The sequence below is a fragment of the Gymnoscopelus microlampas genome (assembly GCF_963454915.1).
Source record: "Gymnoscopelus microlampas genome assembly, chromosome: 4".
Lineage (NCBI taxonomy): Eukaryota > Metazoa > Chordata > Actinopteri > Myctophiformes > Myctophidae > Gymnoscopelus > Gymnoscopelus microlampas.
Window position 1 is genome coordinate 15,320,434 of NC_139941.1, and position 20,359 is coordinate 15,340,792.

A 20,359-nucleotide genomic window follows, 5' to 3' on the forward strand; every position below is an offset into this window, starting at 1 on the left:
AGAGTGTGAGCAGGGAACACAGAAGCATTTTCAATAACATATCTTTTTTTGTGTGCAGTTTTTTACATTTTTAAGGCATTAAGACTGGAAACTTATCTGCCATTTTAGACTTCTTTGGCTATTAAAAAAAAAACATATCTACAAGCTCACAGTGCGGCACCGAGTGCCACGCTACGAGCTTGTAGATCTGCTATTTTTTTTAAATATCTATATCTATTTTTAAAGCGAACATTTGTAACTCAAATCTTTGCTTCTGGGGGGTCCCTGGAACAACATATTTTGAGATGGGGGTCTGCCAAATACATATCCTTTTGGGGGTCCTTGACATGAAAAAGTTTGAGAACGTAGAATGTAGCAACATAGGTTTTTTTTCAAAAAACTGTTAGGATATAGAAGACATTTTGTAGAATCGACCTCAGGTCTTAATGGGTTTGCAAATGCAACAATTTGTTTTCATGAACCCTAGGACCAGCTCAGTGGCCTTGTGGTTATAGACTATCCGCCCTGAGATTGGGAGATCAGGGTTTATTCCCCTGACAGAGTCATACCAAAGACTATAATAGCACCCAATGCCTCCCTGCTTGGTACTCAGCAAGGTTTGGATTAGGGGTAAGTCCCTGTGACATACTAGCGTCATGTCTAGGGGGATGGAGTCGTTCATCAAGCTGCCTCACGCTACCTAAACAGGAGATAGGCTCCCGCCCTATGGGTCACATGACTCGGGAACAGTAGGTTCCCAAGGCTACTCAAATGAACCCTAGCAACCCTATAATCTGGGCATGTCATTATAGGAGAACGGTCTGCAAAGTTTAGAAAATAATCGTGTGAAAAGAGCAGATCTACAAGCTCACAAGTGTGGAGGAAATCATATTATGTTATCATGATTGGTTATACTGTATGTAACCTTATTTTCAGTACATTACGTTGTTCATCATATGTTCATCTTTGTGCCCTATGATACATTATATTTTACATGACGTAAGAGCCAAGATGTCTCTCTTAGGCCTGCTATTGTTTATGGTACAGCTTGTCCTTGTAACATGACAGTATAACCATGGTCACGATTGTACCACAGGCCTGTGCGTACTCAATGTACATCTCCTTTGTCCGCTATTGTATTGAAGCACCAACACCCCCCCCACCTCTAAGTACTGACTCTGACCCCTTATTTTCCACATATTCCACGACACAAGCTATGAATCGGCTATTTTTGCCGAAAGAGCTTTGGTGTAGAGGGGGGGAAAAGAACAGGACCAAGTGTAGACCCCTGGTCAATGAAGTATAGGGTTTAAGTGGTTAAATAGATTCTGAAAAAGATTTGCCCCCTCAAAGTAGCAGAAACACAATATTATCATCAATTCATCATTATCATCATCATTTTCTATCATCATCATACTTGTCACTTCTGTCCCCTCGTATATCCTCCTCCTATAACTCATCATCGCTGTCGGGTAGAAACCTTGTATGTGTTTCTAAAAAAAAATGTGTTCCAATGGAGCCAATTAAGTTATTATTTAGTCACCACCAGCTCTTAATATGATAATAATGTTCATTGGTTCAATATTTACAAAACCCAATGACACAACCTAACCACTTTCACTGTGTTTGAAAAACAGACATAATAGCCGTTCTACAAGCTCACGACACGTCGCGACGGTGTTGTGACGAATTGTGAGCTTAGTAGAGCTTGTATTTTCCTTATTTGACTCGACATTCTTATACGATGAAATAGGGCGTTATTTTACGAAAGGAAACATAAAAAGTAGAAATATGGAGATAAAAGGTTTCTGCCCCGACAGCAACGGCATCCAAGTCTGTTTGTGTCTGCTCCTGGCTGTTGCTTTTCATAATGGTCCTGCTCTGTATGCCCAGATGGAAATGATTCAGCCTGCATGCACGTCCCTGCAGACATTAAGCTGAAACAAACAGCCCATGGTGATTATGAATATGCATGCACGGCTCACTTCCTATTTTCTAACTGAAAATTCATAATTTCATGGCTGTTACTGTACCTGTTTATAGTATGTGTGTATACATACTATTGCTATTAAATAGCAATGTATACATTTGTGTATACACAAATCACAGATCTGCAATTTTTGTAATATTCTTGACATTTTCTATATATAAATGTACACAAATAGGGATGCTAGGTTGAAATTTGTTAAGTCACATGCAGGCACAATCTCATGTTACAGACTACTGTCATGTAAACATTGTGAAACGTTCATGTTTGCTGGCTTTCAGTACCCATCCTTGCTTATAACAGGTGGTTAAATGGCCTTGTTTGGGCTGTTCATACCAATGACTGCATGGAGCCAGGAACACTCAAATTACTAAGCAGCCTCCCACGGCAAACCTGCCTCTTGAGTTTGATTCTATTATAGAGTTACACAAATATTATATTTACATACTGACATACACAAAAAGCAACAGTATATTGTAATTATCACACCTGTGACATAATACGATTTATCCCGGCCTCAAATAGGTTGTTGCGATTATAAAACGGTTACTAGTGGTGAGCTGCCACACTTTTTACCAAAATGTAAGGAGAACTTTGTTCAAATGGGGAGTTTTGAATCAACCGTGCCATAACAGACAACATAATGAAGGATTCCCTTTCCCTGTAGTCTCTATCGGCAGACTATTGGCTCACACAAAGTTCAAATGCTTCCGCCATACAGTCTGTATTACAACAGAAGAGCTGAAAATGCAAAGAAACTGCCAGCGGATGCCACCCACCACCACTTCCGTTTCGCCTTTGCAGTCGTGTAAAATTGTCCTACTGTCAATCACTTCAGTCGAAGGAAAAATGATATACATTAGCTTGCTTCTCGGCAGAAATGGAAATTGAAATGGCAAAGAGATGACAGCTTCCGGTTCACGGCTTTCAGGAGGCGTATTGTAGTTACAGACTCCATGAATGTAGCATTTGAAGATGTGGAATTGCTGTCTGGCATTGTTGCTGTTATGGACAGCTTAACCCCTCAACCACAAACAAATTCCAAATGTTGTGTTTTTTCTTATTTTTATTTTCACCTATAATGATACATTAACACACCCAGGTGTGGGGTGAACATGAAAAGCGCCAGACCTTTGACCCCCCCCCCCCGGGGAGGTGTTAACGTTGATTTAGAGTCTAATTAAACCCACACAGTCCAGATCACATACATCAGCCACGTCTCGACAGGGGGTTTAAGAAGAAAACCAATTATTCAAGTACGGGTGGGAGGGTGGGAGGGTGGGGGATAAGATAAATGGAAACAATTTTCTCCGAAGGCACCTCGCTGCTTGTTACACCTCTTTCCAATCAGACACCTTGCGTTCATAATAGTGTTTGGTGGCCTGTATCTATTTCTGATGCTGAGTGAAGGCTGAGTCAGCTCACACACACACACACACACACACACACACACACACACACACACACACACACACACACACACACACACACACACACACACACACACACACACACACACACACACTGACCACAGACATAAATACAGGCGTTCTAAAAACACCTGTGCAGAGGTGTAAATCTAAGCTGCACGAACGGAAACTCACAGGTTTCGATCAGCAGCAAGTACACGCTTGGAATAGACACGAATATGCAAATACACACACCTACACACAGCTAAATGCACTCACAAATGTACTGTTACGCACGCACACACACACACACACACACACACACACACACACACACACACACACACACACACACACACACGTTTGCATTACTATACTTTTCAGGACATAAAGAATTTAGGACGCCACTGAAAAAACTAAACGCTGCGACTATACTTCGCCACACAACTAAGTATAAAAATAGGGAAACCCCCTATCTCTAAACCTAACCTCTGTATGTCTAATCGTAACCCTAAACACAACCTGATTATCTTTTTCTAATTGCAATCCTAACTCCCCAAATCCTATTTAACCTTAAAACAACCATTTCTCGTGTGAGGCCCAGGAAATTGGTCCTCACAATTTCTCAAATTCTACTATCCCTCTGGGGACGTGTGGCCCTCACAAGTATAGTAACACACACACACACACACACACACACACACACACACACACACACACACACACACACACACACACACACACACACACACACACACACACACACACACACACACACACACACACACACACACGTTCTGACAGCCCTCCCCCTCCCATCCCCTGTCAGATGCGAGGCCCCGGTGTGACTGTTCCTCTTCAGCACCCACACATCCTGGCCCCAAGCAGGGCCCCTGGCCCCCAGCCTGGCACGTAATGACAGCTCATGAGCCCCCCAAAGAGAACGCCCACATACGGACTCACACACGCTCACAATCACACGGAACCAGAGACGCACACTAAATAGCTCGACACACAGACGGGTACAGGTAAAAGGCACATAATAGGCAGCCACACACACACACACACACACACACACACACACACACACACACACACACACACACACACACACACACACACACACAGACAGACAGACAGACAGACAGACAGACAGACAGACAGACAGACAGACAGACAGACAGACAGACAGACAGACAGACAGACAGACAGACAGACAGACAGACAGACAGACAGACAGACAGACAGACAGACAGACAGGAGCTGATGAAGACCAACAGTGGTCAAAACGTTGTTTAAACTTAATACATTTTCTTCTGGGAGCTATAGTGTGTGAACCCTTCCTTTCCTTCAATGTACATATTGTTGTTCAGCACCCAAAAAGTTTTTGTTGGGATGTGCGTGCTTCCCTCTGGACTCTATTTCAGTTCTCAGTGTGTCCTTCAAGGCGCTGTGACAGATGCAAGCCGGCAGAGGCTGTGTGTGAGGAACCACAGCAGGCTGGGGATCCTTGTTCCATCCTCTAGGGATGCTGTTGTTTGGAGATTTGATACTCAGCCTCACGCTCCACGAGAGTGCAGCAAACCACACACTTTTGTGAATTCCCTAACCCCTATCCCATCCCATTCCTCTGGGAACCCACTGGTTCGGAATCAGAATCAGTTTTATCGTCCCCAGTGGTGGAAAGTAACATTACTCAAGTACTGTACATGAGTACAATTTTGAGGTACTTTTACTTTACCGGAGTATTTACAATTTTCAATACTTTTACTTCTACTCCACTACATCTCAGAGGCAAATTTTGTACTTTTTACTCCACGACAATTAGTTAAACATTTTAGTTACTAGTTACTTTGTAGATTTTTATCATTATTGCAAAACATGCATTAACCACTTCATCCCTATATACCTTGGCTATTTGAAAATAGCCGATGTACAAACTCACAATGCGTCGCATTGTGAGATTTTAGATCTGCTATTTTCAAAAGATTTTTATACATTTTGAACACTTGTGAAATGGGACATTCTGCATAATGATTACTTTTACTTTTGGTGCTTTAAGTACATTTTTGTTGTTTTCAGGAAAGAAAGAAAAAGGGGGGGAGACAGAGAGAGGAGAGCAAGGAGAAAAACAGGAAAGGAAACATGTCAAAGAAAAATCTAAGACATGTATATACACATATATGTAAACATGCGGTAGTCTGCATAAGGCATTCTGGTGCTGTGGAGCAGTGGTTCTCAAACATTTTCATGTCAAAGATCCCCAAATTGATACATATTAGGCCGAAGACCCCCGTTTGAACGGATTTTGTCAAGAAGATTTGTCAAGATTTTCATTTCCAAAAATAGCCGATCTACAAGTTTACATTGTGAGCTTCTAGACTGAGCTCCTTGAATAGCCAAAAATAACCCTGTTGTGGAGAACCCTGTCCCTGACGCATCATCTCCAGTGCCCGATATCAAAACAAGGAGATAAGGGAGAGCGAAAGCTGAACAGGAACCAGCGCAGGAAACTCAATATAAGGACATTTAAAGCTTCAATAAGGGCTTGATATACTTTGTTGACCGCGGTAGCAGATCTACAAGCACACACACAACACATTTCACTGCGACTGTGTCTGCTATTTGCGGTGCGCGCCACCAAGTTACCAATTAGCCAGAGAAGAAGCATTGGTGCTCTACATTTCTGCAAATTACTGACCTGTTGCAAACAGGGCAGGAATTCCATGAAGGCCATGGGCGCCGTGGACCCTCAGTTTGGCCTTCTGCTCAACAAATGATCTACCCTGAGGTCACAATGGCCTTGATGCCCATGTTCTCCTCTGCTTTTCACCCGTGTGGTCTTTGTGCCTTCAGAAAATTGACAACACCAAAAGCCAAGTGGCCTTGCCCCTAAAAATGATTAAATTCCAGGCCTGGTTGCTGGGCAGGCGCCTGCTGCCACCGCCTCGCACAGGGGTTAACTCCCGGGGCCTATTGCTGCTGACTCAGCGTCGAGTTTCATACCGATATAGGCACAGAATATTAATACATTCTCAGTTATAATGTACTGTACTTTGAATACATTTTTTTTTTAGGAATGAGTCAACATGGTCTGCATCTAGTGTGTTGACCCGTATACTCTGCTTGTTCTATTCGTCAATGTCCTCCCATTAGGCGCATGTATTGTGTTGGTTCTAATTAGGTTGTTTTGTGTTCCTAGTGTGTAGGAGGAGGGGACCAGCCTGCCAGGGGTGTGCCTAGGGGACGAGGCACACCTGACTCCAATCGTCTCCTTTGGAGTAGTTAAGCAGGCTGTCTCTCTCTCTTATAGACGAATCCACAGACGCGCTGCCTGTAGGCGCCCATTGCTGCGGTGTCGCGGTGCGGAGCGTTGACACCGCAGCTATGTCTGTGGATTCGTCTATACAGGACGCATTGTTTTTGGTTGATTTGGTTTGTTAGTTTTTTTTTCCTTTCCGCACTTGCACATGCACCACATGATTTTAACATGTCCATACATGCATTACTAATACTACTGATTGCTCACATCACATTATATTTTATGTATGTATTGTTTGGTTGAAATACAAGAACTTTTAAGATATTTCTGTGTGTCGTCTCCAACGTTATGTAATGAAACTTCCTCATGACAAAAATATAAGTATAAATCCGGCTTGACTATAAACAGGAAACATTACCCACACACCACACTGCACTGCAGCAGGATGTAGCAACCACACCGGATGACAATTACATAGTACCTGATTATGCGAGAGAGATAAGCAACCAGGTCTATGAAAACAAGCGTAAAGGAAGCGACTATAGGCCACATGAGCACTTTAAACCGATATGCATCAGCTATTTGAAAATAGCCGATCTATAAGCTCACAAACAAGCCTAAAGTCACTTATAATAAGCAGACATGGCAACGCTGACTACAGCGCATGCTGCAGGCTGCAGCCACCACCTGACCTACAGCATAACAATAGACCAGTGTAGTAGGGCTGGCTGATAGGACTTCAAATCAATATCCCCATTGTTTCAAACCTTTGCCTAGATTACAATTAATGATTTTGTTTGTTAAATAGTGAAAATGGCAGATCTACAAGCTCACAATTCAATTCAATTCAATTCAAAGGGCTTTATTGGCATGAGAAAACATACGTTTACATTGCCAGAGCAAAAAGCACAATACAACAATACTCACAATGCATCGCGATGTGAAGCGCTGTGAGCTTGTAGATTGGCTATTTTCAATATTTGTGTACGCACCATTCAACAACAAAGTATAATACTGGGTGGTTAATCATACTAATTGATTTAGTCGATTATAAAAAAAACGTCTTTTTTTTCGTGCCGATTTGTTGATGTATAAGATAAATTTAACTGCTATTCGATTAACCTACATGAGCAAGTTAAGTTGGTTATTGGTTCTAAATATTGGTTTCAATATATGTTTGGTTAATTGCCCATTAATTGCCCTACAACAGTGGTTCCCAGTGTGATGTGCATTAGGCTTTTGACAAAATGTTCTATATCTGGGACCCCTATCTACTATACTACAGACCAAAAACACCTCAAGGACCCCTGGGGGTCCCCGGACCCACTTTGAGAACAACTGCAATGGAAGACTGACTCACCAAATCTTTGCATGGCTCTCTTTCTTCCAGCATGGCAGCCGGTAACCACTGGTAACCACGTTTCAAAAGAAAATGCCCAGTCATTTCTGTGCACTGGTAGAGTAGGTGAAACATTGTAAAAGCATGAAATTACTGTTCCACTGTGGCTTGTTGAAAAGATCCAGCAACCAGACACCAAATAATTACATTTACTACTATGTTGCTATGGGCAACGCACATACAGTACATACAGAAAATGGAGTGTGTAATGTGTATATACTGCATGTATGTGTGAGTGTGACAGCAGACTCAGATTAATATTTTAGGTCCAATCTTGTTATGTTGTTGATGCATGTGACCCAAGACACGTTCTCATAACTCATAGTAACCATTGTTTCTTCCAACATGGTCTTGTGTAGCCAGATGATTAGAAATGTAAAGCTGATGGATACTGAAATAAACACTTATTCAAATGCTCCTTTTCCATTTGCCAAACAGCAGCAACAAAGCCGGCGTACCCAAAGCTCAATGAGTTCCGCTTCTGCACCAGAACATGGAAACACATGCAATTATAATCAAATGCAAACCTAATTAAATTTTCCTACATTTGTCCTCGTTTGGTGGGACGTGCCACTGGGTTCAACGTGAGATTGTGTCTCACAATCATTAACTGATTTCACCGCTAATGATTTCTGTTTATCACCCCAAGACACTTGAGTTGTGCCTCTAGAGGATTCGTGCAATTTCATGCATGACACATACACTCAAATTAGGGTGCACACATACACACAAGCCACACATGCACACGCACACGCACACGCGCACTCATCACACACACACTCATTCACCCATGCATGCGCGTACAGTACGCACTCACCAAATTCTCATGTTCGAGACTCAATGTGCAGCATTGTGGTTTTATACCTTTAAGGACTATGTCAACAGTATTTCAGTGTAATCTCACTGTAAAGCGTGTGCATCGTTTTGTTTGCAGTACTCCTGATAAGCGCTGATAAATACTGGCTGCCGTATGTAACGATCACAGCTGTTTTCCATCTGGGCTACTGGCTCCGTCGCTGCCTCTCTCGGGAGAGCATGCAACGCAGAGAGTGTGTTGGGATACGTTCAGTACTGAACATCAATTCTAGATGTGGTGTGTTTGCAAGGAAAACCTCACCCCGCTTTGATATAAAATACACTGACAGCTAATTTCCTACGGGTCACCCAGGATAAAGAGAACAGAGGAGAAAGAAAAGAGGAAGGGGGGGGTGGAGAGAGAGAGAGAGAGAGAGAGAGAGAGAGAGAGAGAGAGAGAGAGAGAGATGGATGGACTGCTGTTCCACCACAACAGCTCCAGTTTGTGAGACAGATAATTTTGTTATCGGGCAGAATCCTTGTATCTCCATTATTTTATAATTGTCCCCCCCACACCCATTTTATAGTCTGTCTGTGGGTGTTTATACACACCAATGAAAATGATTAACGAGCTAGTGACTAAATAATAACTACCATGGATCCATTGGAACACAGGTTATTTTTTCCATTTCCCGAAGAGTAACAGTCTTGGACATACATGGTTTCCAACCGACCGCGACAATATACTTTTTCCATCTGTACAAGACACATGCTTGAGTTATGGACTAATAGCAAAACATAAAAACCACTCATCTATACAAAAGGTTATCGACTCTCAGGTGAATTATGCACTCAGTTAAAGTTGACATTTACAGCCCGGCGTATCGTGACGTACAGCGCCTGTCTGTCGTGTCTGCTGAACACAATGTTTGACGATGATGGAAAAGTAATTTCAGCACGGCAATTTAGACAGACGTAACCGAAAAGCACACAAAGCCACGGTACACAACCCACGTGTGTTCGGGAAAAAGTGCACAGATCAGCAACATCCCAGGCAGTCTTTGAAACGGTGCTATTATTATTGAGAGCTGTGGGGAAAAGCATTATGCACATGGTTCTGAAATCAGCCGTGTTCTGCAGAGCCAAGTGATTTCAACACAGGATCAGTCACGAACCTCCAGGCCAGCAGCCAGCCAACTGCTGATGTTGTCTTCACAACCTTCTCCGGATTGAACATCTCAAAAGTCTTCGCAGACCCCCACTCATCGGCAGCTGTCCACCCATCTGACTGCTCATCGGCAGCTGTCCACCCATCTGACCACTTATCGGCAGATGTGCTAGGTGGTCAGATGGGTGTTCAGATGTGTGGGCCGCGTGCATATTCCGATGTTTACTTTGGTGATCAATCAATCGATTGTGTTCCGGCTTGGATCAATGGAAGTATGGAATTAACATAGAATACTTTAACCCATTAAGACCTGAGGTCGATTAAAAAAAAATGTTTCTAAATCCTCAGATTTTTGAAAAAAAATCAAAAAAATATTTTTTCACGATTTTTCAAAAATAGCAGATCTATTATATCTGCTATTTTTGAATAGCCAAATAAATCTTAAAATGACACACATGCGTCCCCGGTCTTAATGGGTTAAGTTCCTATTTATTGGTATCACAATGAAAACTCATTATTCATGGTTTTCCTTTTTATTTTTGACATCATTCGTTTTGATATTCATGTTATATTATCAATGTTTGCCAATTATCTGGGGGCCCACTTGTAATATCCTCACGCCCCACCAGTGGGGCCCCGGCCCACGGGTTGGGAACCGCCGGACTAGGATCTTTGCAGGTTTACTGCGCTGAAAAATGGATCCCTTTACACACTCAAAGAGACACACGTCAAAGCAACCTGAAACCGCGAATCCCACCATGACAATGGAGTACAAGTGACTTCCAGTCAGGGCTTTGTGAAAGCGGCACACAAAGCCGTGCCATAAATCTGGGCCCTGGCAGGTCAATACTGCAGGGCCATTGACTGTGATTCCTCAACGGGCTCCTTTCATTTCAGCACCGCGGAGAGCTCCACAGCACTCAGCCCTCTGCTTACCGTATCGTTGCTATCGGCCAGAAACCTTGTACGTCCCACATTTCCCTTTGTAAATTAATGCCCTACTTCGTCAAAGCGACGTTATGGAGCTTGGCTAATGGAGGCGAGCATCTCAACACCACTTCTCTGGGGTCTGCCCCCACCCCGCTATCTGTGGGTTTCTGCCCCCGCAAAACCGCAGCAGCATCTCAACACTCTTAGTGACTCTCACATGGGGGACTTCAGGAAAGACTGCAATTAGCAGGTCAATTTAGAGTAGGGCAGAGAAATGTGAGAGACACACACACACACACACATGTAGGCAAAAGTTCACACACACACACACACACACACACACACGCACACGCACACGCACACGCACACACACACACACACACACACACGTGCGCGTGCGCACACACACACGCACACACGCACACACGTTGTATTATTATACTTGTGAGGACATCAACATTTTAGTATGTCAACATTTTTTCGCCATCCCTGAAGCCAAAAATAGCAGATCAACAAGCACACAAACTGTAACCCTAGGCGGTATACATCGGTGGTATGGTCCTTTAAGGTGTCGGTGGGCTGAGCACGCCGGCAAGGAGTGATGGGATTGTTATCTTGTTTACATTCTATTCTTGTGTTGACTAAAAGCGGTCACGCTATAAAAGTTTAAGTGATATTCAATGTTACTACGGGTGATACAGAAGTTAGAACCCTAGCTGATCACGTGGATTTATTGGATCTATTTTTATTATTAAATCACCAGTTCTTCAGCATGGACCCCTTCTTTCTTTGAAGATAGAAGAAAAGATAAGGATAATTCCGGAAAGGAAGAGGAAGGTGGTTATGAAGCTAACTAAGATCAGCAATTTTTGGTGCAAGACACCATCACGCAACCAAGTATAAATCAGGCATAACTTCAACCCTAAACTGAAACTCTGCCTAATCCAAATCTTCATTAGGATTGAAGATTTTTCTTGTGAGGGCCAGTAAAATAGTTTTGCATTCAAAAGTATAGTAATACAAGTACCCGCACACACACACACACACACACGCGCGCACCACACACACACACATAAACACGCACGCTCACGTATCTCCTGCACACGCACAAAAAGGCCACCCCGCTTGGCGTTCCTCCGACGCCGGTGTGCCGTCAACACCTACCTGTCATCGTTCTGAAACGTCTGGTCCCCGAGCAGCAGGTCCCTGAAGCGGTAGCGAGGCGGGAGAGGTGGCACCTCCGTGTCCCCCACTTCAGCCATCTTGAGGGCCGAGATGTCCAGGATGACGCCGGAGTTGCTGCTGTTGTTCTTCTGGAGGTTCTCCTCCGTGGGGGACCTGCCGAACATGGCGGAGGAAACAAGCTGTTTGTGCAGAAGTGTCATTTCAGCAAAACCTAAAGGGTGGCAAAAAAAGTAACCACTTGAGTCCTCGTTCAAAAATAGCATGAATAGCTGATGTAAAGGTTGAAAGGGGTTAATGCATGCATGCGTGGTTGCAGTCAAGAAAACATGCGTCTACTCTATATGTAGACGTAGATGTCGGTTGAGATGCAATCAGCTGCAATCAGCTGCAATCAGCTGCAATCAGATGAATCCGTGAAAAATGGTGGTGGAGAAAATTTGCATTAAATAATTTAAGATTAAATGCAAATGCTAGGGGGCGGTAATTCACGTCCCTCGGGACCCCAAATGATGACCCTGTGCGTGTGTTCACTGTTCAACACGGCTGCAGAGCGTTCTGACGGAATAAGCCTACCACTGAGTTCAAAAGACCACATGGAAAGGAGCTCTCGAGCTTTTTTTGTTTTATCCTTTTGACAGATATGTATAAATATATTTTCATGTATATATGCATTTATGTCAATACAAATTTCAATCAATCAAAAACAAAGTGGACACCGGTGTTTCGCAGAGAACATTGCCGATCTGCGTTAACGCAAAACATCATCACAACGCGCTGTGAGCATTTTCGCCACACGGCACCAGTGTACGATGTGTATACGTTAAGCATCTAGGCATAGGCTATTTTTGAGAATTTCCGCCTATAATGACACCTAAACTAGGGACGCAACAGCAAATAACAACGTCCAACAGAAAGTCGTGTGCATTTTGTGAAACTAGGGCAAGTCGAAAAGGCCTCGTGTTTCTTTCAGGGCCGTTTCAGCTCATCCTCCGGGGATTTAATGTACAGTACTGAAATGACAGAACAAGGCCAAGAAGAATGTGCGAAATCAACAAGATCAATAGTTGGATGAACTCGGGCCTGCAGTGCGCTACACCAAAGTCCCTAGACTTCCAATCTAACCATGTGGGTCACAGTTCTCCCAAAACGAGAGGTGATTAATGTGCAAGGCAGAAGACTAGAAGGAAGAGAACTACAAACTAAAGCTGCACCAAAAAGTCAGACTGCAAATTTTTGTTTCACGGTAACTGAACTGAAGGACACTGTTATGTTGACTGAATGCGCCACGACACGTTAGTTAGAACCCTAGCTGATCACGTGGATTTATTGGATCTATTTTTATTATTAAATCATCAGTTCTTCAGCATGGACCCCTTCTTTCTTTGAAGAAGAAAAGATAAGGATAATTCCGGAAAGGAAGAGGAAGGTGGTTATGAAGCTCACTAAGATCAGCAATTTTTGGTGCAAGACACCATCACGCAACCAAGTATAAATTTTTGTTTCACGGTAACTGAACTGAAGGACACTGTTATGTTGACTGAATGCGCCACGACACGCATTTTAAAAGAAAGCAAATGGAAGCATGTTTTTCCAGCAAGCCATTAGAATTTCCACATTAATTGAACATGGCATCCAATGTCGGAGTCTAGGTCCACCTAGACAAATGCATTTTTGAAAACTATTCTAGTCAAACTGATTTCCAGTGAAAGTCAACGAGGGGAGGGAAACAAGGGTCAATCCAATGCTCCGACAACACAACGCTTGCACTAAACTATGCAACACACTGTATACTTCCATGATGTTCACACTATGTTCTGTAGAGGCCTGAGTCCACATACAGTACATGTGTTCTTAAGCGAAAACAAACAACCTACATTATTCACAGCACCCTGAGGCTTCTTCATTATTAATTCTGACGATGATAAGGGAGGGAGGGGGTTACTAAAGCAAACAAACAAGATACATGCAGCCAACATGATACAGGGGTGTTAGTGTACACATTTGTGCACACCAGTGGTTCTCAAAGTTGGATCTGGAGACCCGGTGGGGTCCTCCCCAGCAAAATGTGTTAAGATTGCATCAAAATCGGTTTAACCACTTTAACCCTATTTCTCGGCTATTTGAAAATAGCAGATTTACAAGCTCATGTCACGATGCATTGTGAGCTTTTAGATACACTATTTACAAGAAATCGTGAAAATGAATTTGAAAGATTTTGAATATTTTTGAAACATTTTTAAACGAAAATCTTGTATGGAGGTCCCTGGCACCAAATCATGTCAGATGAGCGTCCGTGGACAGTTACTTGACATTGGGGGGGTCCTTGACACGAAAGGTGAACTTGCATGTAAATTTATGTCTGTATGTGCATGGCATGCACATGTACTGTATAAGTGCAGTACTCTAGCATCTGTGTGTTGCCTGTATTTTCTGCATGTCAGCACATGTCAGCACAAATAAATTACCTGTCACCATGGGAACTGGACGGTCGTCGGGGGGGGCTCATGGCTACCTCTTGGTGGAGGATTTTGGAGACAAAGGAGAGAGAGACAGAGAGAGAGAGACAAAAAAGACAGCGTTTACATCAGTGCTTCTCAACTTTTTCTGGATCAGGGCCCACTAGCACATTTTGAAAGTGTTTGCGGTCCACCCATTTGATCACTTTGGTGTTAAGTGATCAGATGAGTGGACGCGTGCATTTTAAGAGCATGTTTATTCTAATGGTCAATCAATTGTGTTCTGGCTTGGATTAATGGATCTAACATAGTATACTTTACTTATAATGTAGTAGTATAGTTCCTATTTATTGGTATCACAAGAAAGCTGAATAAAAAATACCATAATCGTTTTTAAACATTATTCTTTCATATTAATGGTATAAAATCTTAATGCTTTAGCAATCATTTGGCGACCCACTTGCAATACCCTCACAGAATCACTGGTTTACATGAAGACATTGATTGATTGATTGAATATTTAATTAACTGTTGGTAGGGCATTCCACATTTTAGTGGCATAATAGTAGAATGAATTCATCCCCATGTTTGTGCCGAATCTGGGGGGAATGAGATCAGTGGAGCTCCCTCAGCTCATTAGGAGTTGGAGGCGAACCCAATATGATGACATTCCCTTCCTGTAGCTCAGCTTAACTCAAGCCCGCTTCAAAGTCTGCTTTTAAAATGGGTACAAGCCACACAGGATTTCTTCCTAAATTCAATTTGAGCAAATCCACAGCTTAATTTAAACTCTTCTAACTTATTCGCTAATACTCTCATTTTCTCAAATCAAACTTTTTGTGGGTGGGCGGTTGAACGTACACATAAAAAAATATCTCAGTGTGAATTTGTAAACTCTCGGCTTCTATAATAGAACTGTTCTTGCCAGTGATGCCATAGAAGAACCATTCAGACCAAGGTTATAAGAATCATGTATTTTAATGGTTCAATAAAGAACCCTTAACCGCTTAAACCCTATATTCTTCATCGACCGGGGTCTTCCAGGGGTCTAGTACTTGATCCCCTCCTTTTTCCCCTGTCCACCAAATCTCGTCGAAAACGAGTTCTACTTTTCTGGTTCCTCAAAGAAATTTGAAAAAAAGGTTCTCCAGAACCACATGAGGAACATGAAGAAGCATTCACTAAATTAAATGGTTCTTCTTTAGTAGGTGGTGGTTCTTCGTGGGACCATAATAGAACCATTTAAGAACCATTTATTTTTTCTGTGTGTAAGTGGATTTTCTCACATCCAGGTATAAACAGACATGCTTCTCCTGGCTGAGATGGGCTTCAATCAAGTGGGCCTTTCAGTCCTGAATTGCCTTGTTGAGCCCCTTGGGATGGATGTACGGCATTCCGTGATGAGGTCTCAAGTGCCCTCCTTCCTCTATAATAACATAATCACATTTCACCTGCAATTTCAGCTTTTCAAGTTTTCCCCATTTGTTATTTTTATGCCATTATTGTGTTCCATCGATTATCTGCTCTATCCTGCTCTGAATCATCCAGCGTGTGTGTGTGTGTGTGTGTGTGTGTGTGTGTGTGTGTGTGTGTGTGTGTGTGTGTGTGTGTGTGTGTGTGTGTGTGCGCGCACGCGCGCGTGTGCGTGCGTGCGTGTGTGTGTGTGTTGTCATAGAACATCATAGAACAGTGTGGGTAGCGTTGAGTGGGCTAATAGCACCCAGAGACGGGTTTCTCAACTGAACGGTGAACGCAGGCCATCAGAAACAAACCCACACAGTCAGACAGAGGAGAGAGAGCAGACAAGAGAGGACAGGAGAGGGAGAGGGAGAGGAGAGGAGAGGAGAGGAGAGGAGAGGAGAGGAGAGGAGAGGAAAGGAGGAAATATATGTGTTGAAAGGAAACGGGAAGTATGACAGAAAAGGAAGAGGGACCCGCCACTGAGACCACCCTCTGTGAGAGACAAAAATCATGTCGAATCCCCACCCATATGGAGCCCAATTGCTATGCAGCCTCCGAGCACAGGCTCAAGGCTGAAGCTAAAGTACTGTAATACAGAGAGACTTGCACAGTGTGCAACCACAGCAAAATAATTCAGAGTGTTATTCTATTGTCCGCCCACTCTGTGGAAAGTCAGGCATAAATGGGCATTATTTTTTATGTTTTAGGGATGTAGACCATACTATTATACCAATACCATACCAATTTGTAACTCAGAGAGCTATGTGCATTTGTACACTTAGTATTAGGTCTCCATCTCTAAAACAAAGAATGCCCATGCCTGACTTTCCACAGAGAGGGCAGACAATGAATGCATTAATGTTATGAAGGTGTGGAGCAATTATTAAGTACAGTTATCATGGGTTATAATGAAACAATGTGAGCCAGGAATTGCAAAAATAAGTTTTAAAAGTAGGCTATTGTTATAGCCTACACTCATTCCATAGCTTTAAAATAAGTTGCGTGCCTGCACGTGCAAAGAAAGTTCAAAGGAGTGCAGAATGCCCAACACAGGTGCGACCCCAACATCAATGAGTGGTTCTCAATGTGTGGGGTAGCCTACAGCATTGGTTCTCAATATTACGCTCTCAAAGTGGGGCCCGGGGACCCCCAAGGGTCCTTGGGGGTCCCCAGATAAATTAGTTAATATAGCGTCACAATCATTTCAACCACTTTAACCATATTTTATACTTAGCTATTCAAAAATAGGAGATCTACAAGCTCATAGCCCCACACTAAGTGATACGCTATGAGCTTGTATCGTGTAAAAAGCATTTTCAGATGGGGGGTCCAAATACAAATCAATTTGGGGGTCCTTGGCATGAAAAAGTTTGAGAACCACTAGGTCCTTGAAATGAAAATAAAAAGTTTGAGAACCATGCTCTCTATCCATCCATTTACCTGGCTGTGTGTGTGTGTGACAGGGGTCCCATCATCGCAAACAAACGTTAGGTTTGGAAAGCATCCTTCGCACATTGTCCATGCGGTGGCCGTGAGGAGGTGACACAGTGACACTACGGACCAAGACGTCGCTCATAACGCTCAGATCATCACTGGAAAAATGAACAACTAATAGATCTACTGTAAAAGAGCTCCAGATGACAGAAGAAGACGCGTCCAGAGGGGGGGGGGAGCTATGATCCTATTAATTAGGAAACCGGCGAACATCTGATCTCTGCAAAGCTAAAAGATTGAGCGTCTAATAAAGATCCCCACGGCGTCAAGCTGCCTGCAAGACAAGTTGATATCGCGTATTTATCTGGAAACAAAACAAAACAAAACAGTCCTCCTCTTGGCCGAAAGAGCAAATACAACGCTTTCACCTCTTTAGATTAATGTAAATGTAATCTCGGACAGGAGCGCTGCTTTGATCCCCGTGGTTTCCATGTTTTGGTTTGTCAGCATCAGTGATCATGTGCATCCATCCATCCTCTCCTCCCAGACGCGCAGACACACAGACACACACACGCGGAAGGGCAGAAGAGGACGCATCATCCTCATCATCATCATCATGCTAGAAGAAAACCACACAGCGAACACATCAGCATCCTCTTCGCCATCTGTCGGGCAACAATGTAATGTAACGATCCACCGCTTGCCAACAGACTAGTCCATGGAGAGGAGAGCAGCCCGGTGGCTTGTTGGAAACTATTCAAAGGGCTTTTGTTCAATTGAATTAAACCGTAACCATAAGTGATCAGATCATAAAAAGCTGCTTTGTCCTCGATGATCCACTCCGTAGGCGACTTAAATAACGCGCGTCTGTCTTGTTGCGCGCCAGAGGTTTGGTGACAAAGCTGATCAATGTCTTCTGGTTGTTGCCTGTTTACCAATTGTTTCTGTAGGCTAGCAGGTGTGTGCAAGCAAGCTTACTGGGCTACAGTCTCTCGTCGTCAAACAGAGACCTCTGGTGGCAGTTGGGAGAAATTGCAACTTTTGCTCCGAATAAAGAAATCTAGCAGTGATTTAATCACATCACATGTCTTAAATAAGTGTTGTGATTAAAAACCTTTATGAGAAAAGGGCTGTCGACAAGTCTATAAGCTATTGCATACTATGTGAAACAATAGATATCTATAAATATAGGTGTGTGTGTGTGTGTGTGTGTATATAGCCAACTGTAAATAGACCTTTGCATTGTATTCAGTTGAGTCCACAACAACCCACAATTAATCACAGCAATTTATTCATTGAGTATTGACAAGCACAGCAATAAACTGGTGTCATACATCAGCTGAGCATGACACCTGTACAGTGGGTGCATACAGTAGCCTATATAATCCTTTCATACATTAGCATTATCCTCTCACTACACATTCATCTGTGTATAAACTCCATCTCTACATACCTTCAACCACTCTGTCTTCTGCTACTTGCCTTGCAAGGATTCCCCTGTAATTGAAAAATATATTCATTCTGGTTGACAGTGAGCATGCGACTGGTCTGAACTGGTACTGGAAGACTGACTACCGAGATCCTCCTGTGTGTGTGTGTGTGTGTGTGTGTGTGTGTGGGGGGGGGGGGGGGGGGGGGGATTAAGTAAGTAGGCTACATTTACTCAAGTAATGTAATTAAGTAAAATGTTTAGGTACTTATACTTTACTTGTTTATGTCCATTTTTCAATACTTCTACACCCACTACACATCACAGACACATAATAGTACTTTTTGCTTAACTACAATTATAAGAAAACTTACTAATTACTAGACTTAGATTATTACAAAACATACATTAACCCTTTTTAAGCCCTATTTTATACTTGATATATATATATAAACTAAATAAGACTCGTGCACATCTTTGTTGGACCCCGACTGGAGCTGCAGGTCAGCGCAAGAGGTTTATAAAACTAAAAGAAGACCTTCGAAAGAATTAAGGGACCGCACAACTCCAGGACTGATTTTGATTGTTTTATTGCACAACGCGTTTCTCTTCCGCATAGCACCTGAGGAAGCGGAAGCGAAACGCGTTGTGCAATAAAAACTTCTTTCTTCTTTTAGTTTTTGTGTGCGTGTGCGTGTGCGTGTGCGTATGTGTATATATATATATATATATATATATATATATATATATATATATATATATATATATATATATATATATATATATATATAGCCATCCTAGAACCTGAGCTTGTGAGCTTGTAGATCTGCTATTCTCTAGTAAAGAGTGACACATTTTGAAAAAAAAATAAACTTGTGAAATGGGAAATCCTGGCATAACGACTGGTTTCACTTTTGGTATTTTAAGTATATCTTGATGCCAATACTTTTGTACTTTCACTCGAGTAAAACATACAATCAGAATAGGGGGCTTTTACTTGTATCAGAGTATTTCTACATTGTGTGGTACTGCTACTTTTACAGCCCGTCTACTGTGTATCCTCCAGGGGACGAGTGCTCTCAACGTCATCATGTGCAAACCCACACACATGGCCCTCTGCTTTCCCAGGGCCAGGAGCCAGACCTCCATCACTTATCTCGCTCCGTCTCTCCGTTCCCACACATTTCCCGTTATCCAGCTTGATCAAAAGTTTCACTCTTTCGCAAAGCATTCTGTCATTTTCCTTGACAATAATCTGGTAACGTTTGTGTACTAGATCAAATAGAAGGGCTGCAATTTGATTACCACATTTTTGGATAAATAATCACGGCATGTCTGTGGAAATGTTTGGAAATGCTATGAAAGACTAAACAAACACATTAAGCATGCATTCATACCATTCTGTCACTCATGTTACTCTAACCTTAAAGGAGCACGTCACCCATTTTCAACCTATCTTCAAATA

General features: G+C 42.6%; 1 protein-coding gene across 1 annotated transcript in view; it reads right to left on the reverse strand.

Moving 5' to 3' along the window:
* Positions 1 to 19,013, reverse strand: part of kcnt1b (potassium sodium-activated channel subfamily T member 1b) — a 133,782-nt gene extending 114,769 nt beyond the window's left edge. The window contains exons 1-3 of the mRNA XM_084055396.1: positions 18,919 to 19,013; positions 14,580 to 14,628; positions 12,094 to 12,267 (exon numbers count right to left, since the gene is read on the reverse strand). Coding sequence (XP_083911522.1) covers positions 12,094 to 12,267; positions 14,580 to 14,628; positions 18,919 to 18,985 — 290 coding nt within the window. The 5' untranslated portion in view covers positions 18,986 to 19,013. The remainder of the gene's footprint in view (positions 1 to 12,093; positions 12,268 to 14,579; positions 14,629 to 18,918) is intronic.
* Positions 19,014 to 20,359: the final 1,346 nt, after the last annotated feature.